The sequence below is a fragment of the Scylla paramamosain genome, chromosome 47, assembly GCF_035594125.1.
Source record: "Scylla paramamosain isolate STU-SP2022 chromosome 47, ASM3559412v1, whole genome shotgun sequence".
NCBI classification, from domain to species: Eukaryota; Metazoa; Arthropoda; class Malacostraca; order Decapoda; family Portunidae; genus Scylla; species Scylla paramamosain.
The window spans coordinates 3137501-3165000 of NC_087197.1; the positions used below are offsets into that span (position 1 = coordinate 3137501).

General features: G+C 40.2%; 2 protein-coding genes across 2 annotated transcripts; both read right to left on the reverse strand.

Moving 5' to 3' along the window:
- Positions 1-261: 261 nt before the first annotated feature.
- LOC135094854 (uncharacterized) lies at positions 262-9288 on the reverse strand. The gene is made up of 11 exons (XM_063995301.1): positions 8728-9288; positions 8002-8098; positions 7253-7407; positions 6322-6968; positions 5695-6013; positions 4882-5241; positions 4463-4592; positions 3889-4052; positions 3192-3293; positions 2881-2997; positions 262-1923 (listed from the first exon to the last, which is right to left on the reverse strand). The coding sequence occupies exons 4-11, from the start codon at positions 6843-6845 to the stop codon at positions 1501-1503; spliced, it is 2139 nt and encodes a 712-aa protein (XP_063851371.1). The 5' UTR covers positions 6846-6968; positions 7253-7407; positions 8002-8098; positions 8728-9288; the 3' UTR covers positions 262-1500.
- A 6887-nt stretch (positions 9289-16175) lies between these two features.
- LOC135094969 (uncharacterized) lies at positions 16176-20245 on the reverse strand. The gene is made up of 3 exons (XM_063995515.1): positions 20111-20245; positions 19713-19792; positions 16176-19034 (listed from the first exon to the last, which is right to left on the reverse strand). The coding sequence occupies exons 2-3, from the start codon at positions 19765-19767 to the stop codon at positions 17962-17964; spliced, it is 1128 nt and encodes a 375-aa protein (XP_063851585.1). The 5' UTR covers positions 19768-19792; positions 20111-20245; the 3' UTR covers positions 16176-17961.
- Between the last annotated feature and the right edge of the window lie 7255 nt (positions 20246-27500).

The window sequence follows — 27500 nt, forward strand, 5'->3', positions numbered from 1 at the left end:
TACACTCGCGTATTCACCTCCTTGCTCTGGTTTCTCGTGATTAGCAATGTGTGTTGGAGTTTTTCTATCATGATTTCCTAGTTGTTGTGTTTGTAGTGCGTGCCATGACAAGGAAGTAAGGATGATGAACGAAATAATAGCGGCATTAGAGAGAGAGAGAGAGAGAGAGAGAGAGAGAGAGAGAGAGAGAGAGAGAGAGAGAGAGAGAGAGAGAGAATTTTATTACTATTTGATTGAATTTATTACCCATAAAGGCGACAATCCTGAGTAGGTACAGAAAACAAACACGGATAACAGGTTAGTTTAAGTTAAGTTACATACTCTACATGGTGGTATTAAATATATAACACTAGACATATAATTTAAATACTAATTGTAAATACTAATTGTAAATACTAAAATCAAATTAACGTTTTCAATTTGCAATGTATGAAATCCTTATATAAGCATTTGCAAGAAAAATATGGGTGAAAAAGAATAGTTTGCAATTTCTTCGCAGTTTAAAGATTGGAAGTGGCTGTAGAACGAGTAAAGATGCCTCAGAGTGACTGGTAATTAGTTAAAGGTGTACCAGGTGGCAGTCAAAGGGTTAATGAACAGAAAACGGGGCGTCATCATTAAATATATAAAAGTGAGTGAGAATGACGTCTATATACTATTTTTTTTTCTTTTTTTTTATATTATATTTTATGTTTATTTATTTATTTATTTTTATTTTTATTTTGAACATGTATACCTTCCGGTCTTAAATTACGGTGACGACTGAGAACATCATTATTACGACCATCAGAACTGTACAATCATCATCAGCATCAGCATCATCATCATCATCATCATCATCATTCCTTCTCTCATTCTTTCTACTCGTGTCATCTTAATTTCTCTTTTCCCTTCCCCCCATCTCCTCTCTTCCCGCGTCATTTACTCCCTCACTTCCTAACTCATTATCTCTTATCTCCCTTCCTATCTCAGTTTCTTCTCTTTTATTCATTTTCACTCTCCTCTCTTCTTTCTCTTTCTTCTTTACATATTCTTACGTGTTCCTCTTTCTCCTCTCTGTCATCCCTCTCCCTTCGCTCTCCTCGCCTCTTCCCTTCTTCCTTTAAGTGTTCTCAGGTATGTTTCTCTTCTCTTCTCACCTTCTTTGCACTAGTTAGGTATTCAGAAACTCTCTACGCCCTCAGCACAACAATTTTCAAAGGCCATAGAGATGATTAGCCTGGTCCTCATGAGTGTTTCTCTAGTTAATAACGTAGAAATCTTGTTAAATTGTTACCAGAACCATATAAACACCCTTGAAAGCCTGCGTAATTTCACTGATTATTTTCAAAGGCCAAAAAATTATTAGCCTGAGTGTTTCTCCAGTTAATAACGTAGAAATCTTGTTAATTTGTCACTAGAACCGTAAAAAATACCATTGAAAACCCGCGTCATTTCAGCAAGAGCCTTTGGAAAGTAGTGGAGGTGAAGTGCAGCGCAGAGGTGCTTCAGGATACGGTGCTAGTGCTCGTCCAGAACCCCATACATACACACACACATAAAGGTCGCCACAGTTCCCCCCACAGCCCACGCGAAGAGTTTAAACAGCCAGAAATTCACCTCTTCGTGCTTACTAGAACTGAGAGAGAACGTGTCCCTCCTTGCTTCACTCCCTCCAGCCTTTTTACACGAGGCGAAGCAACCTGACTGGGGTTCTGACACGGGGGCGACCTTGGCGAAGAAACCTCCAATAGGGTGTTTGATTCTCAAGCGAAGAATCTCAACGTATACTATAGATATGATCATAGCGAAGTCCAGGAAGATGACAGTGACGAACCAGACGTCTATAAGCTTGAGGTAAGACGTCTTGGGGATGCTCTGGCTGGTCTGGGTGAAGAAGGTCGCCAGCACGAGTAGTGATGTGAGGGACACCATAATCCGGTCCTGTAATAATGTTACGGGTTACCAAAGGGAGTTACGGGTTACTAAAGGGAGTTACGGGTTACTAAAGGGAGTTACGGGTTACTAAAGGGAGTTACAAAGGGAGTTACGGGTTACTAAAGGGAGTTACGGGTTACTAAAGGGAGTTACGGGTTACTAAAGGAAGTTACGGGTTACTAAAGGGAGTTACAAAGGGAGTTACGGGTTACTAAAGGGAGTTACAAAGGGAGTTACGGGTTACTAAAGGGAGTTACTGGTTACTAAAGGGAGTTACAAAGGGAGTTACGGGTTACTAAAGGGAGTTACAAAGGGAGTTACGGGTTACTAAAGAGAGTTACGGGTTACTAAAGGGAGTTACAAAGGGAGTTACGGGTTACTAAAGGGAGTTACCGGTTACTAAAGGGAGTTACGGGTTACTAAAGGGAGTTACGGGTTATCAAAGGGAGTTACGGGTTACCAAAAGGGATTTCTAAATACGATAATTATGAAGGTATAAACGGTTGGATGATGTTTATTAAGTTTATGAATGGTGTACGATAATTAGAGAACCAAGGAAAGTTTAGTTGTTTTTAAAAAGGGTGTACGAGATTGGTAAGTGATGTACGATAATTATGAAGCTATAGACGGTTAGAAGATGCTTATTAAAAGGTGCAAGAAGTTAAAGAATGATGTACGATAATTAAAGACCCAAGGAAAATTTAGATGTTTTTAAATGGTATAAGAGATTGGCAAGTGATGTACGATAATTATGAAGCTATAGACGGTTAGAAGATGCTTATTAAAAGGTGCAAGAAGTAATGAATAGTGTACAATAATTAGAGACCCAGGGATGGTTTAGAAGACATTATCTAAACATATCATAAGCTGCTCTGTGATGTACGATAATTAAAAAGACGTTATTAAATGGCGTTAGAGGCTGCTAAGTGATGTACGATAATTATGAAGTATGTACGATCTCACCTGGAAGTCTGCCACGTCGAATTTAAGCGTAGCGAGACCAATTAGCACCTGGATGAAGGTCGGCAGGAAGGTGTTGGCGATGTAGTAACTGAACTGGTTGTGAAACATGAACGTAATCTGCACAGAGATAACAGTAGTAGTAGTAGTAGTAGTAGTAGTAGTAGTAGTAGTAGTAGTAGTAGTAGTAGTAGTAGTTTGGAGGTGTAGATGTATCACAGTCTTCAATTAACGTACAAAAGATATACAGGTGTGTGTGGTGCATTACAGACATATTACAGGTGTGTGACAGGTGTGCCGCGCCCCAAACTTACCCTGGCGTGGCTCAGGTTTGCCTCGCTGTACACCTCCAGCTCTTCGTGCAAAAGTGTATACTCCAGCAGGTGTCTGGCGCCCTCGAACACCACGCCCTGGTCCTGCTGGCGGGGAGAGATAGTCTGCTGCAGGAGTGCGAGGTGGGGAGGGATGAGAGGAGAGGGATATGGAGAAAACGAGAGGGCGAGAAGAGAAGAAAGGAGAGAGAGTATTAAGAAGGAAAGATGAGGAGAGGAGAGATATGGAGAGGGAGGAAGAGGAGTTAGAGAAGAGAAGGAAGGTAGAGAGAGTATTCAGAAAAAGAAGGAGGGGGATAGAAAAGAAGAGAAGAGGAGAGGTGAGATAAAGGGAAGGAGGACGAAGGCTTAGAGAAGAGAAAGAAGGAAGAGAAAGTATTTAGAAGAAGAAAGAGGAGAGGAAAGGAAGATGAAGACTTAGAAGAGAGAAGAGAAGATAAAGAGAAATTTAGAAGAAGAAAGAGAGAGGAAGAGAAGAAGGAGTACATATTTAACACTTACAGAGGACATGGAGGACAAAAGAGAAGAGAAAGAACATGCAGAAGAAGAAGACGAAGAAGAAAAGAAGAAGAAGAACTTGCTTTAACATTTAGAGAAAGCTTAGAGGAAAAAAACTAACGAGAAACAAGAAGAAGAAGAAGAAGAAGAAGAAGAAGAAGAGTCAAATCTAATACATTACCTGCACAAGCACCCCCACATGGTCAGTGACGTCATGCAGGCTGAGAACGATGTGGCACTCCTGCAGATCGAAGGGGTACATTTGCAGGTGGAAGTGACACTTGAACGTAAGGGTGAGGTCTTGACACAGGTACAGCGGGTTGTGTTTGCCGCTGTACATCACGTCTGTGCGGGTGGTGGGGGTGGTGAGGGTGGTGGTGGTGGTGGTGGTGTCTTCAGCCTCTCTCTCTCTCTCTCTCTCTCTCTCTCTCTCTCTCTCTCTCTCTCTCTCTCTCTCTCTCTCTCTCTCTCTCTCTCTCTCTCTTTCTCTCTCTCTATCTATCTATCTATCGATCTATCTATCTATCTATCTATCTATCTATCTACGAGTATCTCTCTCTCTCTCTCTCTCTCTCTCTCTCTCTCTCTCTCTCTCTCTCTCTCTCTCTCTCTCTCTTTCCTCTGTCTTCAACCTCTCTCCTCTAACCGACTGTCTTCAGCCTCTCTCTCTCTTTTCCCTCACCAACCCCCTCCTCTCTCTCTCTCTCTCTCTCTCTCTCTCTCTCTCTCTCTCTCTCTCTCTCTCTGTGCCTCACCCCTCCTGAGCGTGGCGTCGTCGTCAGGCAGGGAACCGGAGCGCCTAATGACGTAAGTGGCGGTGGAGTGTTCCTCGGCGGCCACTGTGCTGCGCGTGCCGTCCGTCAGCTCCAGACTGGGTAGCCACACCTGGGGAGGGAGGGAGGGAGGGAGGGAATATAATGACAGGGAAGTGGAGAGAGAGAGAGAGAGAGAGAGAGAGAGAGAGAGAGAGAGAGAGAGAGAGAGAGAGAGAGAGAGAGAGAGAGAGAGAGAGAGACGACTGGAAAAAATGTATTATAACGAACAAAAAAAATAAAAATAAATAAATAAATAAAATACAGGAATGAATAAATAAACCAAGAAAAAAACACGAAAAATATAAAAAAACACAAAAACAAATACAATATCTCCTTCAGCGCCTCCTTCAGACACTAACCTGCGTGGACCCCTTGAGTTTGTTGATGCGGTAATCCCCCACCAGGTTGCTGTAGCGGAGCCTTTGGTCACGCCAGAGGAGCTTGAGGCTGGCGTCCATACTGATAGTGAAGGAGGAGAGGTCGAATTCCCTAACAGACGTGACGGCGAGGCTGAGGGCGATAGGGAGGGCGGAGGCGGAGACAGGGGGCGGGGGCAGCGAGGGGGAGTAACCAGGAGGAAGGAGCACCACGGAACACCCCTTCTCGTCACTCTGGTCAGGACACTGCACACGCTGGTCACATCTGTCTGTTCGGGCCACGCAGGAGCCATCATCACAGGTGTATTCTTCGTGGCCACAGGAGGTGAGGAGCAGCTGGACCTGGTGGTGGTGGCGGTGGTGGTGGTGGTGACATGGTTCGTTCAGTTTTTCCTCTATCATTTATTCATTACTACTATTTTCCTTTTCACCTCTAAAATATTACTCCTTTCTAAAATCCCTACAGTCATCTAAGTTCGTTTCTCCTTATTTCAACTTACCTGTCCCATTCTTTCTTTCATTCTCTATCCTATCTCTTTTCACCTTCTAAATCATCGCTTTCCTTTTTAAAACTCTTCCACACACCGTACCTCACCTTCCCTTACCTCGTCACTACACCTGTTCTCATCCGTCTCGATCCCTTTTCTCCCCTTCTTTCTCTTTTATTCCTATCTTCCTTTTCTTCCTACTCCTTTCGCTTTATTACCCATTTTTCTTAGTGTGCCCTTCAAATCCTTAATTTTCTTTAATCCAGTTATAGTCACGACCGTTTTCTTTCGTCTTTCTCTCCCTTACCTCTTTCTCCCTGCACCTGTCGCCTTCAACTTCCCACGTGCGCACGCCAACAGGATCCTGTCCCTCGTACTGCGCCACCATCACAGCTTTGAGGGACGGGTAGAGGCGACTGCGCATCATCCATGACCCGTTCTGCGCAGCCAAGACCACATGGGAGGCGCCCTCGAAAACTAGTTCAAAATTCGGGTGCTCGCGAAAGGAGAAGAGGCGATCTAGGGAGGAGTGATCGCAGAGACCATACAGCCTGATCTCCGGGTGGGTGTTGAAGGTACAGAGCACGCAGGTCTCCATCTGGCAAGGACTGGCCGCCCACTTGTATCTGTTTGAGGGACGGATACTCGGTTAGGCCAAAGAAAACGACCGCGATGGTGTGTGTATTGAAGAAAATGGAGTCTTTGAAGGGTATATTAAAAAAAAAAGATAAGGTGGATTTGACCGAGAAAGAGGAGAAGGAGAATATAGAAAATAAGGGAAGCTGCAAGAAGCCTAAAAGGGAAAATAATGATAATAAGAAGGAGTAGGGGCAGAAAAAGGGAAGAAGGGGAAAGAAGGTTTATGTGGAAGAGTCAAGACAAGGAAAGTGGAAGAGACTACCTCTCTCCACTTCCCTCTCTCTCTCTCTCTCACCTGTTATGGGACACCGCCGCCGCGCACAGGACTTCTTCTTGCCCCGCCTCGTACTCCTGCAGGAAGGGGGCGAAGGAGAGCAGCTCCCCTTCAGCATTCCTCCACGTGTCTTCTTCAGCATCTCCTTCAGCTTCTACCCAAAACAAATGCGTCCAGATCTGCGCGCAGGTGTCCCGGTATGCTATGAACCTATCCACCAGAAGGGCATTGGTCTCGGAGTCCTTAGGGAGAATAACGGACCCTTTGAGTTTCCCACACCATAATTTTGCCTCTTTATAAGTCATCCAGAAGGGAAAAAACAGAAAGAAATCCTTGGGCTCCTCATCACACAGCTCCTCCAGGGATGTGTTGTAGGTGCTAGTTTCCCCTATGACCTCCAAGCCGCCGTTCTGAAGGTCGTACAAGGGCGTGGGGAGACTAGTGGCGCTTTTGCAGGTACTCAGAATCAACATGGCGTCTCTAGGAAGGGCCTCTTTGTAAATTCTCCAGTCTCCCACCTCCCCGTCCAAGGTCTCCAGGAACATGAAGTCACCAGTAAGGGAGTAAAGCTTCTGTCCTACTACTAAGCGCCCTCCTCCCTGTACCTCCAGCTGTCTCCCTTCGTCAGTAGCTCTCCTCTTCGCTTCCTCCAGGCTTCCGGTGTGCTCCTGTGGGTGAGTGTGTGTGTGAGTGTGTGTACGTGTGTATGTATGTGTGTTAGGTTATTAAGGGTGTTTTCGTGATTCCAGTAGTAGTTGTGGAAGAAATACTCACTGTTAATGGGGAAGATATCAATGAGTGTGGGTAATCTTGTCTGTGGCCTTTGAAAATAGTTATTAGTGAAAGAGAGAGAGACAGGGGGGGGGGGAGGATTATAAGATCTTCAATTAATCTACGGTACTGTTTTGCATCACACACACACACACACACACACACACACCAGAACACTCACCACCCCATCAAGCAGCACCCGCAGCACACCAGCCTCCAGGTCCAGGGACACACACAGATGTTGCCACTTGTACTTCCTCGCCTCAAACTGGAAGGAATGGAACACGAGGCCCCCGCAGCACCGCACACACAGCTGATCCTTCTTCGGCACCAGCTCTGAGGCGCCAAGGGGAGCAGAATGGGTGATATAGGATTAAAGGAAGCTGGAAAGGATCTACGTAGGATGAAAAAAAGGAAGGATTGCAAATTTTTATGTGGAATGAGAAGAAATGGAAAGGAATTGCAATAGGTGATGTGGAATTAAAAGAAAATAAAAGAGATTACACTAGATTATAATGTCATAGAGTACTACTATTATTATTATTATTATTATTATTATTATTATTATTATTATTGTAACATGGAGAGAGAGGACCATATTCTGAAACAATTCTGCGCCGCACCTTTACTTCTTTCAAAAGGCTCTGTATAGTTGAAGTGATACGGTTTTTTAAGGGTGCTTTTACGGTTCTAGTGACAGATTAACAAGATTTCTACATTATTAACAGGAGAAACACTCTTGAGAACCTTTGAAAATATTAATGGTAAAATAACACAGGTTTTTAAAGATATTTTTTTACGGTTCTAGTGACAAATTAACATTACATTATTAACAGGAGAAACACTCTAGAGAACCAGGCTAATCTCTGTGGCCTTTGAAAACAGTCGTGGTGAGAGACCCAAGTGTTTGTTAATACGAGGCAGACTCACCCACAAACAGCTCATCAGGGGACTCCTCCACGGCGTAGCTCAGGAGGGGAATGTGGGTGGACAAACGACGCAGCCTGAGGTGTGTTACCAACGTCACCTGAGAGAGAGTGAGAGAGAGGTTGGGGTAAGAGGAGGGGGAGACCTTTACTAATTTCGCTCACTCGTTATCTCAAACTTTGTCAAGGATATGGTGTCTTGGTGTCTTTTCCTTCCTTCTCCTTTTTCCTTGTTCTTCTTTTGTTGTCTTTTTTTATTTATTTATTTTTTTTACCCTTTGACAGCCATATTCGTCCATAGGTAACGTTGGGAGCAGTGTAAGAGTGTAATTTGCATGGGTGTGTGGAGACGAGTAAGAATGAGTTCCGTTTTCTATTTCCTATGCTGCAAGACTAATTGATATATTCTAGCATAAAAAAAATGCCTGAAAAATACCAAGGGATTAAGGGAAAATATATATCCGGCGCTGAAATAGTTAATCCTCTACTTTTATTTATTTATTTATTTATTTATTTTATTTTTTTTTGCTGTTTCGATTACCTCAATGTTTACTTTTTAATTCACTATTTTTGACAAGCCTCATTGGAAGTTATTTACGTTTTCCAATTTTTTTTTTTTTGTAAATTCTAATGATGCTTTAATGATTAATAGGCTTTACTAGGCTTTGTTATGATTTTTATATATGTTCAGAGAGAGAGAGAGAGAGAGAGAGAGAGAGAGAATACCCACCTGACGAAGAGAAGGAAGAGCATTTAGCCCAGCGTCCAGGAAACTATTACTGGTCGTGACGTCTCCTGTCTGGAAGAGCGCTACGCCCACCTCCTGTGCTCCTGTGGTAGTAGTAATAGTAGTAGTAGTAATAATAGTAGTAGTAGTAGTAATAATAGTAATAGTAGTTTTTAATTATACTTTCTCCTGCTATGGCTAAGTAAACAAATAAACGCAGATTAATGAATGAATGCGCATAACGGCCGTCCTTTGTCACTGAGCGGCCGCCATGTTGTGACGTCACTAGCCGGGCAATGTTTATTTACTTTACGTGGAAATATGAACGCTCGAGTGCCTGGCAAATTATTACTTCTTTTATTCCTACCCCTGGTGGTGTTGGGGCGGCGGGACGGTACAGGGCGCAGAGGGGAGAATATGAAACGAAATAATGCGAGGAGAAGGAAGACGAAGAGTTTGGCTATTATTTCTTTCTACTGATTTTTCTTAAGTGTATTTATTCATCTATTCATACACTCATCCATCCATCCATCTATCCACACACACATACACACACACACATAGTTTTTTTTTTCTATTTTCTTTGTTACTCTAAGTAATTACTTTACAACCTTCACAGATCTCCAGAGTTTGTGTAAGGGCGCTGGGACCCACCCCCCACCACTGCTACATTAAGGTTATTGAGGTTAAGTTAATAATTCCTTATGAGCGCTTCAAGGTTATTGCGAAAGATCAATTAAGTAATGCATTGCGGTAGCCTCGCTGTGGGTAGGCGGGGATTCTTATAAACCTTAATAGGAGAGAGAGAGAGAGAGAGAGAGAGAGAGAGAGAGAGAGAGAGAGAGAGAGAGAGAGAGAGAATGGGGAAAAAATCATATTCCAAAGCAAGTGAAAAATAACAGAATAATACTAATTTTTTAACGGGGAAAACAAGACGAGGACAAACAGCGCTGAAAATAGAATAGCATAGTGTACCATTGCTACAGTAAAAGAAAATGGTTAGTTTGCAGCCATAACTCAAACAAATTAACCATTCCCTTGCGAGGCTGACTTTGAGTGTTGACCAGTTGTTGTGATAATGATGAGTGGACATATAACCCCACATAATAACCTAAAAATAGCGTAGAGGGGGATAAACACAAAGATACACCTGGATACTGAAAGAAACTAACCCAGATCAACCGAATAATCAGCATTTTAAGGGACACTCAAATGTATCGATGGCTAATGATGGTAATAGCTCCGATTAGGTGAATATTTGTTTGATGCATTGATCCTAGCACGCCATATTGGGACCGTAATGGTGTGGCAGTGTTGTGTACCGTAATGTGTTGTGGCTAATGTGCCTTCACTACTGCGTCATTCAGATTACGGTTATAATTAGTGGCAGTTAGGTTAGCGTGGTTGTGTATGAGATGTTGTTGTTGTGGTCTGTTGTGGAGTTGGGTAGTGTGTTTTGTTTGTTTATTTATTTGTTATTCCAGAGAGAGAGAGAGAGAGAGAGAGAGAGAGAGAGAGAGAGAGAGAGAGAGAGTTTGGTATCGTTCATTACTGTTTTTTCGTTTCTCTCTCTCTCCTCTCTCTCTCTGTGTGTGTGTGTGTGTGTGTGTGTGTGTGTGTGCGATCAATTAAGTCCATTTCTACCTAACCATTACTCTCGTTAATTGTTCGCCATTAATATAACTACGGAACAAAGAAACACACACACACACACACACACACACACACACACACACACACACGCACACACACACACACACACAATATTATGAGCGTTTTTATTCTTTCACTTTCTCCGTCTCTCTCTCTCTCTCTCTCTCTCTCTCTCTCTCTCTCTCTCTCTCTCTCTCTCTCTCTCTCACATCAACACCAAAACATTAAAAAAACATAGAGAAATGATAACAATAACTACAACAACAACAACAACAACAACTACTACTACTACTACTACTACTACTACTACTACTACTACTACTACTACTACTACTACTGTTGGTACTTACGGCACAGCGGAAGTAGAGACAGGAGAAGTAGTAGATATCCTCGCATCATCCCGGTCAGTAGTAGTAGTAGTAGTAGTAGTAGTTGTAGTAGTAGTAGTAGTAGTAGTTGTTGTTGTTGTTGTTGTTGTAGTTCCTGTTGTTTTCTTTCTTCCTCTTCTTTCTTCCTTTCCTTCTTTCTTTTCTTCTCTTGTCTCTTCCTCGCTTTTCTTCTATGTTCTTTTATGTATATTCCTTCCTTCCTTCAGAGAGAGAGAGAGAGAGAGAGAGAGAGAGAGAGAGAGAGAGAGAGAGAGAGAGAGAGAGAGAGAGAGAGAGAATTAATGATTATGATTGATGAATAATTCTCATCATAACCAACATTCCTCCTCCTCCTCCTCCTCCTCCTCCTCCTCCTCCTCCTCCTCCGGCCTCTTCATTAATTAATCCATACATTCCATCTACGGAACTACTTCGAGTCCATTGAGTAAAGAGAGAGAGAGAGAGAGAGAGAGAGAGAGAGAGAGAGAGAGAGAGAGAGAGAGAGAGAGAGAGAGAGAGAGAGAGAGAAAAAAACGAAAATTCTTGATGAGAACCAACACTCCAACCTGAGCTCTCTCTCTCTCTCTCTCTTCCTTTTCTTTTTTATTATTTATTTGCTTATTTATTTCGTTTTTATAATGCAGTGTATGTTAGGATGATGTTTTTCCTCCTCCTCCTCCTCCTCCTCCTCCTCCTGCTTCTCTTCGTCTTCTTCTTCATTTTCTGTTATCATTATTATTCCATTCTTTTTTTCATATTCTATAATACAATGATGGTCACGATATCTGTGTTACAATAATTCTCCTCCTCCTCCTCCTCCTCCTCCTCTTCCTCTACCCTACTCTTTCCTATACAATTTTCTTCCTTTTTTCACATTTCATCGTACAATAACGCTAGAAAATAACAAAAACACAAGAACACAAGGGTTGGTGCAGGAAGCCATCAGGCCTACACATGGCAGTCCTTGTACCAAACACACCTGCCTGTTTCCACCTGTCACCGCCATCCATACATTTCCTTAGTTTCCCATACCTCCCTATTGACGCGGGACTAACAACTTGATAGAAAGGTAACTTCACTACACCCCGTTGAACTGTGACTAAAATTAAGAAAACACCCATGAAAACCCCAATAACTTCCACTACAACCCTTTAAACTATTACTTGAACCCTGAAAACCCCAATAACTTCCACTACAACCCTTTAAACTATTACTTGAACCCTGAAAACCCCAATAACTTCCAGTACAACCCTTTAAACTATTACTTGAACCCTGAAAACCCCAATAACTTCCACTACAACCCTTTAAACTATTACCTGTACCCTGAAAACTCCAATAACTTCCACTACAACCCTTTAAACTATTACTTGAACCCTGAAAACCCCTTTAAACAACCCCTTAAACTATTACTGGTACCCTACAAATCCTAAATAACTTTCACTACAACCCGTTAAGTCACTAGAACGAAGAAAACACCCCTAAAAACCCCAATTCTTCTAAGGCTCCCTGTAGAATCACCCTTAACTACCTGGTGACAGAGGATATTCCAGTCATCCACCAGTTCCTTCCCCTCTCTTATTTAACTCTTTCACTGTTGTTTGGTACGTCTTAACTCGTAATTACTCTGAGACACTTTTACTTGAACCACCTGCAAGCTTTCAACTGGGTAGAAACTGAAAACTCTATTCTTTTCATGCTCTTGTTTCTTGCAGATAAATATTTAACGTATTGGTTCTGGTACTGTTTATTATTTCTCATCACAGTGAAAGGGTTAAATACACAGATTAATAAAGAGGAATTGTCTTCATTACACGCAAGGAACTGAGGACACAAAAACACAAGGGTTGGTGCAGGAAGCCATCAGGCCTACACGTGGCAGTCCCTATATTAAACATGCCTATGAAGAACCTAAGGATGTTTCTTTTGAGTTATCCTTTGTTATCCTTCTCCTCCTCCTCCTTCTCCTCCTGCAGTAGCCAATTCTCTCATACTTGTTGTCTTTTATGTATACGAAGAATCATTTTAAAGGAATCAAGTCGAGGAGCCACAAAAAGACTCAGGGATATTTTTTTTTTTTTTTTGTATTCCTTTGCAATCCTTTGTAGTTCTCGTCTGCATCCTCTTCCTTTTCCTAGTTGTATTATTTGTCTATCTATCTATATATCTATCTATCTATTTATCTGTCTATCTGTCTGTCTGTCTATCTGCCTGCTTGTCTGTCTGTCTGTCTGTCCCTCTATCTATCTATTTATCTATCTATCTATCTATCTATCTATCTATCTATCAATCAATCTATCTATCTATCTATCAATCTATCTGTTTCTCTATCTATCTGTCTATCTCTTTATCTATCTATTTATCTGTCTGTCTATCTGTTTGCCTATCTCTCTATCTGTCTATCTATCTGTCTATCTGTCTGTCTGTCTGTCTGTCTGTCTTTCTATCTATCTGTCTATCTATCTATTTATCTATCCATGTCTTGCATTCATTCATTATCTGATATTTTACTTACTTTTCGGGTCAGGAGGAGAGGAGATGAAAGAGGAAGAGGAGGAGGAGGAGGAGGAGGAGGTGGTGAGGCGGCGGTGGCGTGGCGGTAAGTGAAACAGCTTTACCCACTCTCTCTCTCTCTCTCTCTCTCTCTCTCTCTCTCTCTCTCTCTCTCTCTCTCTCTCTCTCTCTCTCTCTCTCTCGTCGATTATGTTAATGGTTTGTTTGTTTGTTAGTATGAGTGGCGCGAAAAACTTTGCTGCCTCTTAGTCCTGTTTGTTTGTTTGTTTGTTTGTTTGTTTGTTTGTTTATTGATTCATTTGTTTGTTTACTTGTGTGCGTTAACTTTCCGTGCCTCTCTTTGTTGACTTTCTCTTCGTTTTCTTTGTCTTTCTTTATTCGTTTTCTTTGTCTTTTTCTCTTCGTTTTCTTTGACTTTCTTTTTCTTCGTTTTCTTTGTCTTTTTCTTCGTCTTCTTTGTCTTTTTTATTCGTTTTCTTTGTTTTTCTCTTCGTTTTCTTTGTTTTTTCTCTTCGTTTTCTTTGTCTTTTTTCTTCGTTTTCTTTGTCTTTTTTATTCGTTTTCTTTGTTTTTTCTCTTCGTTTTCTTTGTCTTTTTTCTTCGTTTCTTTGTCTTTTTTATTCGTTTTCTTTGTTTTTTCTCTTCGTTTTCTTTGTCTTTTTTATTCGTTTTCTTTGTCTTTTTATTCGTTTTCTTTGTCTTTTTCTCTTCGTTTTCTTTGTCTTTTCTCTTCGTTTTCTTTGTCTTTTTCTTCGTTTTCTTTGTCTTTTTCTTCGTTTTCTTTGTCTTTTTCTCTTCGTTTTCTTTGCCTTTTTCTTCGTTTTCTTTGCCTTTTTTCTTCGTTTTCTTTGTCTTTTTTATTCGTTTTCTTTGCCTTTTTTCTTATTTTCTTTGTCTTTTTATTATTTTCTTTGTCTTTTCTTCGTTTTCTTTGCCTTTTTCTTCGTTTTCTTTGCTTTTTTATTTTTCTTTGTCTTTTTTATTATTTTCTTTGCCTTTTTTCTTTTTCTTTATGTTTTTTTATTATTTTCTTTGTCTTTTCTTCGTTTTCTTTGTCTTTTCTTTGTCTTTTTTCATGTTATCATTGAGTCCTTCCCTTTCTTGCCCTTTTTCTTTTTTCTCTCCCTTTCTTCTTTTTCTTTCTCCTTTTCTTTATTTGTTGTATAGAGAAAGAGAGAAACAAAATTGTGTTATTGTCCTCGAGAGAGAGAGAGAGAGAGAGAGAGAGAGAGAGAGAGAGAGAGAGAGAGAGAGAGAGAGAGAGAGAGAGAGAGAGAGAATGTTAGGTTAGGTTAGGTTAGGTTAGGTTAGGTTGGATTAGATTAGGTTAGGTTAGGTTAGGTTAGGTTGGATTAGGTTAGGTTGGGTAAAGTTAGGTTAGGTTATTTATTTATTTATTTTTTATCTAATTGTTTTCCACTTTATTGAGTCATGCTCGTAATGTTCCATCTATAAAAGTTAATTTGTTATATTTATCTTTGTGTGTGTGTGTGTGTGTGTGTGTGTGTGTGTGTGTGTGTGTGCTGAAAGTAGAAGTCCTGAAGTATTATTAAAGTTATATTTGACGTTGGTCAGACCTCATCTTCATTACACTGTGCAGCTCTGGTCCTCACATTACAGGAAGGATACAGGTCTGTTAGAGTCAGTACAGAGGGGAATGAATAACAGGATACAGGGAATGAGGGGTGCTCCTTGCCAAACAGGACTCAAGCTTTTAAATAAAACATTCCTTGGACATATGTTAATAAGGGGCGTGACAGAGGGCCTTAATGGTATAGAGAACATAGCAAGGGTGGTGCAAGCAACACTCTCAGGGTTATTAATCAAGATTGAACAAAAAAAATGATGTGTTGAACCTTGAAAAATTTAGGTTGAAGAAAGAAATAGGAAGAAAATGGATTCTCAAATAGAGTGGTAGATGAATGGAACGGATTCAGTGATCAGGTTGTTAGTGCGAAGTCATTAGGGAGCTTTAAGAAAAGGTTAGACGGATTTATGGATGGGGATGACAGGTGGAAACAGGCAGGTATGACTCATAGAGGGACTGCCACGTGTAGGCCTGGTGGCTTCTTGCAGCTTCCCTTATTTCTTATGTTCTTGTGTTGTTATGTTGTTTGTGTTCACCTGTGTTTGAGAGAGAGAGAGAGAGAGAGAGAGAGAGAGAGAGAGAGAGAGAGAGAGAGAGAGAGAGAGAGAGAGAGAGAGAGAGAGAGAGAGAGACGCTATAAATAGAGAAATAAGTAGACAAAACCTAGTTATTTACGAAGGTCACACACACACACACACACACACACACACACACACACACACACACACACACGCACACACACACAACACACATGCGGAAAAATAGACATGTGGAACTCTCTCCTCTCTCTCTCTCTCTCTCCTCTCTCTCTCTCTCTCTCTCCTCTCTCTCTCTCTCTCTCTCTCTCTCTCAAAAATAAATAAATAAACAAACAAATAAGTAAATAAATAACATGTATGCAGTGATGTGTCTTCCTTCAGGCTGCTTTTACACTATGATATAAGGAATTAGCTCGTGCACAGGCGCACCGTCACCCTCACAAGCTGCGCGTAAGTTGTTTTTCTGGCCGTTTTATTTACTTGTGGTGCGAGCAGTGCTTAGGATTATCATGCACAGACTGCTGGGGTTGTGTTTTGTTTCGTCCATGAAGTGAGTGGTCTGAAGTCTGCTGCAACTTTTCGGTTTTTTAAATGAAAAGAAGACGGTTTTTCATTTCATCTTCTTGAAAAGTAAAAAAAAAATAATGTCATAGGTAGTTTTGTTGATGAAGGTGACGACATAACGAGTTGATAAAAAAGGAGACAGGTATTTTTAATTTTTGTTATGAAGGTGATAATGCGTGGAAGGAAAACAGACAAAGGTAGGTTGTTCATGAGGACAACACTATCATGGAAATTTGTGGAAAGTTTTTATTTAACATGTTTTCAAGGACAGTCCCAGGTGGCGGCATGTTAGCGCTGCAGGCAGACGGGCCTCTCATGCCTACTGTTTGTGACTTGCCATTGTGTTAAATCCTCCTTCCAGCAAGGTTATGTATAGACTCAAGGTGTGCTACTTTGAGACACATGTAATAGAAACTGGTATAAAGATCTTATTTAACTAACATTTTTCATTCTGCACGTTCTCTTTTGACCCTTTCACTACAATATCCAACAACTCACAACGCAAAAAGAGATGGAGTCTTTACAAGCATCTACAAGAAAGAGAAAGGGATAGAAAGAATAGATGTAATTTCCAGCCAGTACAATCTTTGAAGGTGGCTGTGAAGGAACAAAAGGTGTCTGTGAGTGGTTAGTGAGCAAGGAAAAATCCGTCAAATATAAATGAAAGGGTTTTAGATCATTTCCAAGCAATCTCACTGGCAGAGTCCCACATAAAATCAAGTTATCAGTGTAGGAAGACATGCTCGCCGTGGCTTCGTAACTCAGCGGTAAGGCGTTAAAGGATTGCATACGTAGCTGAACCCCACATCCATTAAGGTCCTGTATAGTCTAAAATGCTTCTTAGTGTAGATTATTCAGTGGTGCGTATTAGAGAGCTGAATGTTGTATATAATGGTCCTTAGTCACATCAGAAGGTCAGGGGCTGTGTTCAGAAACCCTCTGCTCTCTCAATACCCTAATTTTCTAAGGCCACAGAGAATATCAGGGTTCTCACGAGTGTTTCTCCTGTTAATAATGTTGAAATCTTGTTAATCTGTCACTGGAATCGTTTAAAACACTCGTAAAAACCCGTGTAACTTCAATGGGAGGCTTCGTAGTCGGGGTGCAGAGAGAAGTGTTTCAGGATACGTTCACAGGTTTTTTGCAGAATGCGTGTTGTGTTATGGATCAGGTCATTCAGTTCGACTTAATAGGGAAACTCGTCTGAATTTTGCTTGCAGTGGTCTCTTGGTCCCTCTGTTGCTGTCACCTCTGTTGCTGTCACGTGATTGCAGCTATCCCTTGGCAACTAATGATTTTTGTAGGTTTGTGTAGGCTGGAATGCCACACAGTAACACCTGACAGGGGGACTGGTCTGAATTTTGCTTGCAGTAGTTTCTTGGTCAGTCTGTTACAGTCTTTCCTTTGCAGTGGTTCCTCGGTCATTTTAATCGGTCATGTATTGCCTTTAGAATGCTAGAATGCCATACAGTGAGGTTTAATAGGGGGACTGGTGTAAAATTTGCTTGGAATGGTCTTTTGTCTTCCTGATTGTAATAGTCTCAGTTATTCCAGTAGATCACGTATCGCCTGTGGGTCATTCTGTACAGTCTAATGGGCAGCTGACTCGATAGACTGATTGATGTGGTCTCTTGATTCATTCTGATTGTACTTGTCTCTTGGTCACTTGGTCTCTCTATGGTGGTCCCTATGGTCTCTTTGTAACGGTCCCTAAGTCACTCTAGTCGTCATGTATTGCTCTTCAGATATCACAAGGTCATTCTGCAAAACCTGACAGGAGGCCATTTTGTATGTAAAGCTTGCTGGAATGGTCTTCTAATCATTCTTTATTGGTCTTCCTGGGTCACGCATCGTTTGTCGTACACTGCAAAGAGTCACTCAGTAAGACCTAATAACAGGGAAATGATGCAGGATGACTGAAATGTTCTCTCCGTCACTGACTGTAATGATCTTCTGGTCGTTTTGGGTCACGTGTCTCCTTAACATACAGCGGTACAGGGCGAGGCAGCAAGACCTACCCGTAGTAGAGGAACGGTCCGGTTTGTTGGAACTGATCTTGAATCGGCGTCCAGCTTGTTCCCAAATCCTCTGGTTTTGGCGCCACGACTATAGAGGGCTTACTTACGGATGTCTGTGGGTAATTGGTGTACTTGGGCACGATGTACGAGCTGGGAGATGGTGGGAGTGAGACTGACTCCGGCGGGGTTTCTGGGCGTAGGTAGAAGGCACCTTTTGGGGACACTACCCTTGGCGACGCATAAGGTGAATAATAGACAGCCTTACCAGTTCGCTTGCCGCCGGTGGACTTGGATGCCTTTGCAGTTGGTGAATCATGTGCTCTATGCTTCTTCTTACATGGTTTTTTATAGAGGTCTACCGTCTTTCCGGGGCTCTTGGTGTGCAGCGGCAAGGGTGCCAGAGTGTGTTGCGGTACCACGCCAGGTCTTGAGAACTTTGTGGCAAGGCGTGGCTGAGGCTTGGACTGGGCTACCTGGTATTTGGAGGAAGCGAATGACTTGTGAGGTGAGGGATGCTTGCCTCTGTGTCTTGGGTCTGTGTCTTTTTGTCTGTTGCCGTACACTGCCCAGGATCTTTTACGACTTGATTTCTGGGGTCCTTTGGGTTTTGGGCCTTGTGCGATTCGTGGGCTGATGCCATGCATTAACACGGGTCTTTGGGCGAAGTGTTTCTGGGGTTTTCCGGAGTATTTCTTCTGGTGTTTTTGAGGGCTCTGCTTGTGTGTTTTCTGGGGCGTATAGGACCTGGGTGCAATATTTACCGGGTGATGGTGATGGGATGTACCGGGTTTCAGCTGGTGTGCTACCTGGGGCCTGCTGTGTTTCCACCTGTGTGTTCTCCCGGGCACAGCTCCTGGTGGCAGTTTGGGTCCCGGCTTGTAAGATCTCCCATACTTACTTCTGTCAGCTTTGCTTTTGGGGTCGCACACGCCCTTTTTGACGACGTGCAGGCTGGGCTTGTTCCTGTAGTACCTCTCGCCCCACAACATGCACGTGCTGCTGTAGGTCTTACCGTCACTGCCACACACGGGGTCGTACTTATTTGGGCAGAGAAAGCGTGCCTCTCGTGCTGGGGAAGAAGGAAAATGAGATGCTGAGGTGTACTGGGGAAGTGCTGTGTGTACATGTGGTGAGTACTTATTACACACACACACACACACACACACACACACACACACACACACACACAGAAAAAAAAAAATTCTATTGAACCTTTGTTATGGGTTCTCAGTAAAATGTCATTGCGCAATTCGAGAGTGCAAATTTGATAGGCACCAGTGACAGCTAAGGAGTGACCAAGCAATTCAAGCCTTTTACTCCCCATAGATTTAGTTATAAGAACATAAGAATTTAAGGGAAGCTGCAGGAAGTCACCAGGCCTACAAGTGGCAGCTCCTGGATGAAACACACCCATTAATTCCCACCTGTCATCCCCACCCATAAACTCATCTAATCTTCTAAAGCTCCCTGATGACTCGGCACTAACAACCTGATTACTGAGTCTTTTCGTTAATCACCTTAAGATCCTGCAGGGTAACTCAGCCAAGTACCACGTGTTGTATCATAGTGTTTCATAGAGTTTCATTGGCCCAGCAACACTAACACACACCTCCCTGGCACTGATGGCAAAGTGGTTAAACTCGTGTCCTCCTGGTTTCGAATCCCCCACTTACTTTGAACCTTGGAGAGAGTTTGTGGAGCTAGTAGGGATAGTAGTAGTAGTAGTAGTAGTAGTAATAGTACCTACCTTCCGCCACCACCACCATCGCCACTAACGCCAGCAGCAGACATCCCAATCTCATCTTCTTTTCAGTCACAAGCCAAATCCTGAAAGACGGAGGCAGAGAAAATGAATAAGTGAAACAGAAAACGGAACCTAAATAATTTAACCAGTAACTAATGTAACTTTTCTTCTCATATCGGAGAATTTTTCTTTCTTTTCTTTTCTTTTCTTTTTTCTTTTTTGTCTGACGTAAGGAAGCAGTGAGAAGGGCAATGACTGATGGTAATTGATGGACTGATACTAATGAGAGAGAGAGAGAGAGAGAGAGAGAGAGAGAGAGAGAGAGAGAGAGAGAGAGAGAGAGAGAGAGAGAGAGAGAGAGAGAGAGAGAGAGAGAGAGAGAGAGAGAGAGAGAGAGTTACCTTTCTGCTTGTCGTGATCTACAAACTGGAAATAGACGGCAGATGGAGTCTTATATCGTGCGGCAGTGTTGCGCAAGGGCACGAGTGTTTGGTGACGCGGCAGCAGCGGAGCGTCGTACCTCGTGTGGGGGATTGTTGTACCTCAAAGCTGCTCTTGGAAAAACAGAAAAAGAAATAATAAAAATAAAGGGAAGACGAAACTGTGTTGAAAAAAATTGAGATGAAGAAAGGAGAGACATGAAAAGAGGAAAGAAAATATGACGAAATACTTGCGATACTGATAAACGAAGGAAATAAAGGAGAAAAAATGCGAGAAAATAAATACATAAAAATAAGTAATATAAATAAAGAAGGAAAAATAAGAATGGGTGACTGTAAACAATATTAAATACAGGAAATAAAGAAAGAAAGAAAATACGAAGGAAGAATAATTGTAAATATGCATAAACAAAAGAATAAGGAGGAAAAGAAAAAAAAAGGAGAAAAAAGGAAAAGAATGAGTAAATAAACATAAGAATTCCTGCCATTGTACTTAAATGTGCTCTTTGTAAATAGTTTGTGCATTATTTTATTTATCTATTTATCTATTTATTTATCTATTTTTTTTTTATCACCAAATACATTTTATGGTAACATCTTGTATGGGGGAACAAATCTGCTGCTGCTGTGTTCTTCCAATGTGTTCCTTTGTGTCTCTCTTATCATCTATTTATGTCTATCTCTCGCTTTGTCTGTCTGTCTGTCTATCTATCTGCTAATCTACGTATGCATGTATGTATGTATGTATGTATGTATGTATCTGCCAGTCTATACATCCATCCATCCATTCTGTATATTAAAAACGAAGGAAAACAATGTGTGAAATTTATCCAAACAGCAAGTCACGCAGTCACGAACCTCCGCCACACACATTGTTACCAAACACGAGGGGGAAAAAAAAAAGGAAAACAAGAAAAAAAAAACGAAAAAAAAAAAAAAAACAGACACTCGGGTATTTCATCTATTGAGCAACCCTTGAACACACACACACACACACACACACACACACACACACACGTACACAAACAGGCGTGTGATGCCCCAATAACACTACATGTTTGATCTCCCTCGTCTGCATTGCGTGACGATTCCCACAATAGCTGAGTAATGAAAAAAAAAGAAAAAAAGTTATTGATAATGAAACGAGTGGAAGAGAAAACTTAAAATCATCTGCCTGCTTATCTACTGTCTGCTTATCTGTCTATTTAAGTGTCTGTCTGTCTATCTGTCTGTTTATCTATCTATCTATCTATCTACCTATCTATCTATCTATCTGTATATCTATTTATCTATGTATCTGACTGTCTATTAATCCATTTATCTATCTATCTATCTATCTATCTATATCTGTCTATCTATTTATCTATCTATCTCTCTATTTATTTGTCTATCCATCCATCTATCTACCTCTATCAATCTATCTATCTATCTATCTATTTATCGATTTATCTATCTATCTATCTATCTATCCGTCTATCTACTTATCTGTCTATCTATTTATCCGTCTATCTGTCTATTTATCTGTCTATATATGTATTTATTCATCTTTTTTTTCTATGTATGTATGTATGTATGTATGTATGTATGTATCTATCTACTTATCAGTCTGTCCATCTATTTATCTATCTATCCATGTATCTATCTATCTATCTATCTATCTATCTATCTATCTATCTATCTAAAAAACAGAAAACTTTAATTTACTTTTATTCAATTCTGGTGAAAATAAACCGAACTGAATTAGCGTCTTCAGTCAGTGTCTTTGGTAATACCCGCCTTCACCTTTGTCTGTGAACGTGTGAAGTTTCCTAGTATTGTTATTAATGTTGTACCTATAGGCGATAGTCTCATTTTTCTTCATGGTGTAACACGAGTTCCTGCGGATATCAATACAGGTGAAAGTACAGGTTATTCTAAGTCAAAAATGTTCTATGCAAACGTGTACTCTGAGGCTGTGGTGTGAAATTGAAGTGTGGCCTGGTGATAGATGCACTGAACGGGCCGGGAAGGTGAATATGGCGGGATGCAAAGACCTGGACGTCCTTTGGTGAAATAGTGAATTATTCAGCAATGGTTTCTACAAGATTTATAGGTTTACAGTGATAGCAGCGTACTGGTGACTTACTGATAGATTTAATGATAGAATAGTAGGCAGCGTGTTTCAGTGCATCGTCCGCCCGGGCAGGGAGGAGCAAGGAGCGAAGCATCACCTGTTTGCTAGTCAGACACACTCAGTTTCCTTCCTAGACAGTGACAGTGAATACGTTCAGGCTGTATTGCACAACTTAAAGTAATGGGAGTGTGTAGAAATGGTGCTTCTCCTTCATGGCCACCTGCCCAGCCCGGCCATTGTAACTGTTGCTAGTCCACTCTTCAATTTCACTCCACGGGTAGACAACGCCTCAGAGTGCCTGTGTGCATTGAACATTTTCGACTTAGAATAATCTGTACTTTCACCTGTAGCAATATCCGCAGAAACTTGTGCTACACCCTGTATAGTTATTTACCCTTTGTCATCCTTCTTGTGTTGTTTTGTTCTCGTGGCGGCCCCTGTGTGAAATATTGCCTGTCCGCTTGTCACTCTTGTTTATTTAAGCTGTTTCTGTATTTCTTAACTTATTTCTTTCTCTTCTTTCTTAATTAATTCCCTAATTTATTTATCAATTTATCTATTCTTTGTTGGTTAACTCTTTCACTCTAAGTATTGATCAATCTTTAAGTTCTTTCTGTATTTTTATTTTTTTTTAAGTTTCTTCCTTCCCTCATTCATTCATTCCATCCCTCCTTTCTCTCACTCATTCATTCATTCACTCATTCAGTTTTTGCTATTTAACTTTCTTCACTACACATATCAACTACTCAATAAGCTGTTCCTGGTGTACTTGACTTTTTCTCTTTCTTTCCTTCCTTAACTAACTGCCACATTCATTCATTCAATCTTTAAACACCCTAACTGACTAACAAAACAACAGACCTACAATACACGTGGCAGTCCCTGTAGAAAACCCCTGCACCAGTCACTTATCTCAAAAACAAAAACAAAAAAAACATGATGATTCTAATGACATAGTTACCAGTGGCCATCCCTTCACAAAACCTGTCTTTAATTATCATTCTTATCTACGAACCCTTTCTTGTGGCGATCCCTTTATTATCTCTTTATTACATCCCTTTATTTTCTTATTCCTCTCATTTCCAGGTATTTTTTTTCTCTCTTGGTACTTCTTGCATCATTTTAGTCGCAAAATTCCCTATTGGTTCTGTGAAATCTCAAGGTAAGCTCAGTGGAAGGGAAGCACAGGTGAGGTGGACACTTGCCTGTGCTGCCTTTAGTGGTAAGCAAAGGTGTCTCATGCATTATTAACACTCACGACGCACAAGGGAACACAAAGGAGGAGCAAGTGGTGGCTAAGCTTGGAGGGTATTAGTAAAGGACAGAGTTGTGATACAAAGAAAGGGGGAAAAAAGTGTGGAAATTAAAGGAATAAGAAGGGAAAAAAATATAAAGGTGGTACAAGGAATAAGTAGATGATAAAGATACGTGGAAATGAAAGTAGTAAGAGGAAATAGACGTGAAAGTTGTACAAAGGATGCAATGAAGGAGAACATTATCTGGAAATGAGGTGAGTAAAGAAAGGAACGTAAAGATGATGCAAAGAATAAGAAAGAAAATAGAAAAATACGTTGAAATAAAAGAAATCTGACAGGAAAGGAAAAAAAATGAAAGATAAAAAAAACATACTTTAAATAGAAAAGGAAGAAAATAAGAGAAATAAGAAGAAAAAAACGTAAAAAAAATAATACATAGAACGAAAAAAAAAGTAGAAATTAGAAAGTAGGAATAAAAAGCGTAAGAATGATAGAAAAAAGAAAGAAAAGAATACAAAAAAATATATATATGAACAAAATAAAATAAAAAAAAGGAAAACAGTAGAATAACGTAACAAATAAAGAAATAAAGAAACAAATAAAGAAAAAGTAATAAAAAAATAGATAAATATAAAATGAACATTGAAAAAAAGAAAGAAATAAAGAAAATAGAGAAAAAAATAGATAAGCACAAAATGAACATGGAAAGAAAAGAAGAAAAAAAAATGAAAAAAAAACAAAAAAACAAATTAGGGTAAACTTTGAGAGAAAAAAAATAAATGAAAAAAGAAAGAGAAGGAATAGAAAACAATACACATAAAATGAACATAGAGAAAAAAAAAAGAAGAAAGAAAAAAAAGGAGAAAAAGAAAAGAAAACAAATGGAAAAAAGAAAATGAACAAACAAAAAAAATTGAAAAAGAAGCAGAAAATAAAAACAAAACAAAATATACAAAAAAAAAAATGAAAATAAAACAAATAAATAAATAAATAAACAAATAAAAAGCACAAAATGAAAACAGCCGAACAAAACAAACAATAAAATAACGAAAACTAATTAAAAACAAAAAAAGAACAACACAGATACAAAGATAGAATGAACGATGATACAAATTGTGAGTCTGACCTTGCCGCCTCCCTTACCTGCCCTCCCCTGCCTCACCTGATGGACTGTTAATGGGATTGAGAGCTTACCTGTGCGTGTGTGTGTGTGTGTGTGTGTGTGTGTGTGTGTGTGTGTGTGTGTGTGTCTATTTCTTATCTTTCTTTCCTTCTTACTTGTTTGTGTGTTTGTTTGTTTGTTTACTTGTGTGTGTTTGTTTGTGTGTTTTTTTACTCTTGTTTGTTTTGTATGTGTTGTTTTTTTATTTCGTTTTCTTTTGCCTTTTTTTTTGTTTTCTTAATGTTTTTTTCTTCCTGTGTTTTGTTTTGTTTTGTTTTTCTTCTTATTTTCGTCTGTTTCTTTTATTTCCTTTCTTTATTCTGTATTTGTATTCATTGTCTTTTAGCGTTTTAATTTTCTTATTCCTGCATTTATTGTCTTCCTTTCTTTCCTTTATTTCTCTCATAATTCATACATTCATTCATTTACTCTGTCTGTCTGTCTGTCTGTCTGTGTGTCTGTGTATCTGTCTCTCTCTCTCTCTCTCTCTCTCTCTCTTGCATTCCCTCTCTTGCACACACACACACACACACACACACACACACACACACACACACACACACACACACACACACACATGAACTAAAAATACGCACATACGTAACCCTGTGTACATCAGATAGGAGACAGCGAGGTCATGTGCGCATCAACACACACACACACACACACACACACACACACACACACACACACACACACACACACACACACACACACACACGTAGTTCAGTAATAGGGAAAGGAAAAAAAAAAAATTAGAACTATTTACTTTCAGAATCAAATGGAGGAGGAGGAGGAGGAGGAGGAAGAGGAGGAGGAGGAGGAGGAGGAGGAGGAGGAGGAGGAATGGCGGCCGTTAAGTAAGGTTGGGCTGCGTTCGTTAATTTGTTTGTTTATTTATTTATTTTTTTATTTTTTTGTTTTTTTTTCTGAATGCTTCTGTTTTTGTTCGTTCATTTGTTCGTTTGTTTGTATGTATGTATGTATGTATTATTCAGGATTTGTTTTTTTTCTTTATTCTTTTTATTTGTTTAATGTTCTTCTTTTATTCAATGTTTTGTTTTTTTGTTTGTTTTCTAAATGCTTCTGTTTCGTTTGTTTGTTCGTTCATTCGTTCGTTCGTTTGTATGTATGTTTGGATTATTCATGTTTTTCCATCGTTTTCTTTTCTTTATTTTTACTTTTTTTCTTTATTTTCCCGGGAGTATATTTTTCTTTTTTTCTTTTTTCATTTTTTTTTATATATATAAGTAATACAGTAAACAATACATTTCATTTTCTTTTCCCTATTTATCTATTCTGTCTTCCACTTCCCCATTCGTGTTGCCAATTAGCATCATCAGTTCTTCCATTTTTACCTTCTCTCTCTCATTTCCTCATTCGTTTTTTTTATTCTTACTTGTTTTCCTTTCATTTTTACCTTTTATTCTATTTCCTCATTCGTTATTTTCTATTCTTACTTATTTTGCTTCCATTTTTACCTTTTTTCTTATTCCCTCATTCGTTTTTCTCTATTTTTATCGTGTTTTCCTTTCATTCTTACCTATTCTCTTATTTCCTCCTTCTTTTTTTATTTTTTTCGTGTTTTGCTTCCATTTTTACCTATCTTCTTATTTTCTCATTCGTTTTCTTCCATTCTTACTTGTTGTGCTTCATTTTTAGCTTTTCTCTTATTTCCTTCTTCGTTTTTTCTATTATTATGTGTTTTGTTTTGTTTTGTTTTCATTCTTTCCCGTTTTGTTTTGTTTCTCTTTTTTTACTTGTTTTGCTTCTATTTCTGTTTCCTTCATGGCTTTTTTTTTCTTTTTCTCTCTTTTCTTTCATTCTGTCCCCTATTTCTCTCACTTCTCATTCGCTTTTCTTTTTTTTTTGTTCAGTTTATCATTCATTCCTTTATTTATATCATTCGCGTTTGTTATCCTTCTACTTTATCTGTTCACCTGTTTGTTTGTTTGTTTGTTCACACCTGTTTGTTCAGGTAACGGCGCTGTGACATTTTGCAAACTGTCTTTTTTTTCCTTTGTTTACTTGTTTATCTGTCTGATTTTCCCTCACCTTTATTTATTTATTTTCCCTTTTCCCCTTCGTCACTTCACAGCGAGGTCAGGCAAACTTTCCTTCGCCCTTGCCCACGTGTCCTCGCCTGCTGGTCTTCCGGAGGGCGAGGACAAGACGACGAAAGGATGAGAACAAGACGAGGACAGAATGAGGACAACACGAGGACAAAATAAGGAGACGAGGACAGGACGAGGACAAGACGAGGACAAGATGATAACAAGACGAGGATAGAATGAGGACAAGACGAGGACAAAATGAGGAGACGAGGACAGATGAGGACAACACGAGGACAGATGAGGACAACACGAGGAGACAAGAGCAGCGAGATCAGACAAGGAAGAGACGAGACCAAGATAAGGAGACGAGGGTGAAGTGTACCATTACAGAAAACGAGACGAGACGAGGAGGCGAGAAGAAAGACGAGGAGGCGAGGACAGGACAGCGAGGACAGGACAGCGAGGACAGGACAGCGAGGACAGGACACTAAGAAAAGAAAACAAAGAAAGAAACACGAAATAAGGGCACGAGATCAGGAGACACATTAACTATCAATCTACACCTTGTCCTTGTCACCACTCCCTCGTGTCCTCGTGTCCTCGCCTCGCCTTTCCTTGTCTTGTGTTGTGCTGCCTCGCCCCAATCCATCTATCAGGTCATGCTACATCAATGCGAGCAAGAAATACACACACACACACACACACACACACACACACACACACACACACACACACACACACACACTCAAAAAATAAACTTGAATTA

Coding starts and splice junctions, on each gene's coding strand:
- LOC135094854 (XM_063995301.1), bottom strand. CDS start 6,845: ATGTTCCTGGAGACCTTGGACGGGGAGGTGGGAGACTGGAGAATTTAC. Junction 4,593..4,881: donor AACTCAAGGGGTCCACGCAG/GTTAGTGTCTGA, acceptor CTCCCTCCCCAG/GTGTGGCTACCCAGTCTGGA. Junction 3,294..3,888: donor ATGTGGGGGTGCTTGTGCAG/GTAATGTATTAG, acceptor CCCCGCCAGCAG/GACCAGGGCGTGGTGTTCGA.
- LOC135094969 (XM_063995515.1), bottom strand. CDS start 19,767: ATGAGATTGGGATGTCTGCTGCTGGCGTTAGTGGCGATGGTGGTGGTG. Junction 19,035..19,712: donor GATGGTGGTGGTGGCGGAAG/GTAGGTACTATT, acceptor CTTCTTCCCCAG/CACGAGAGGCACGCTTTCTC.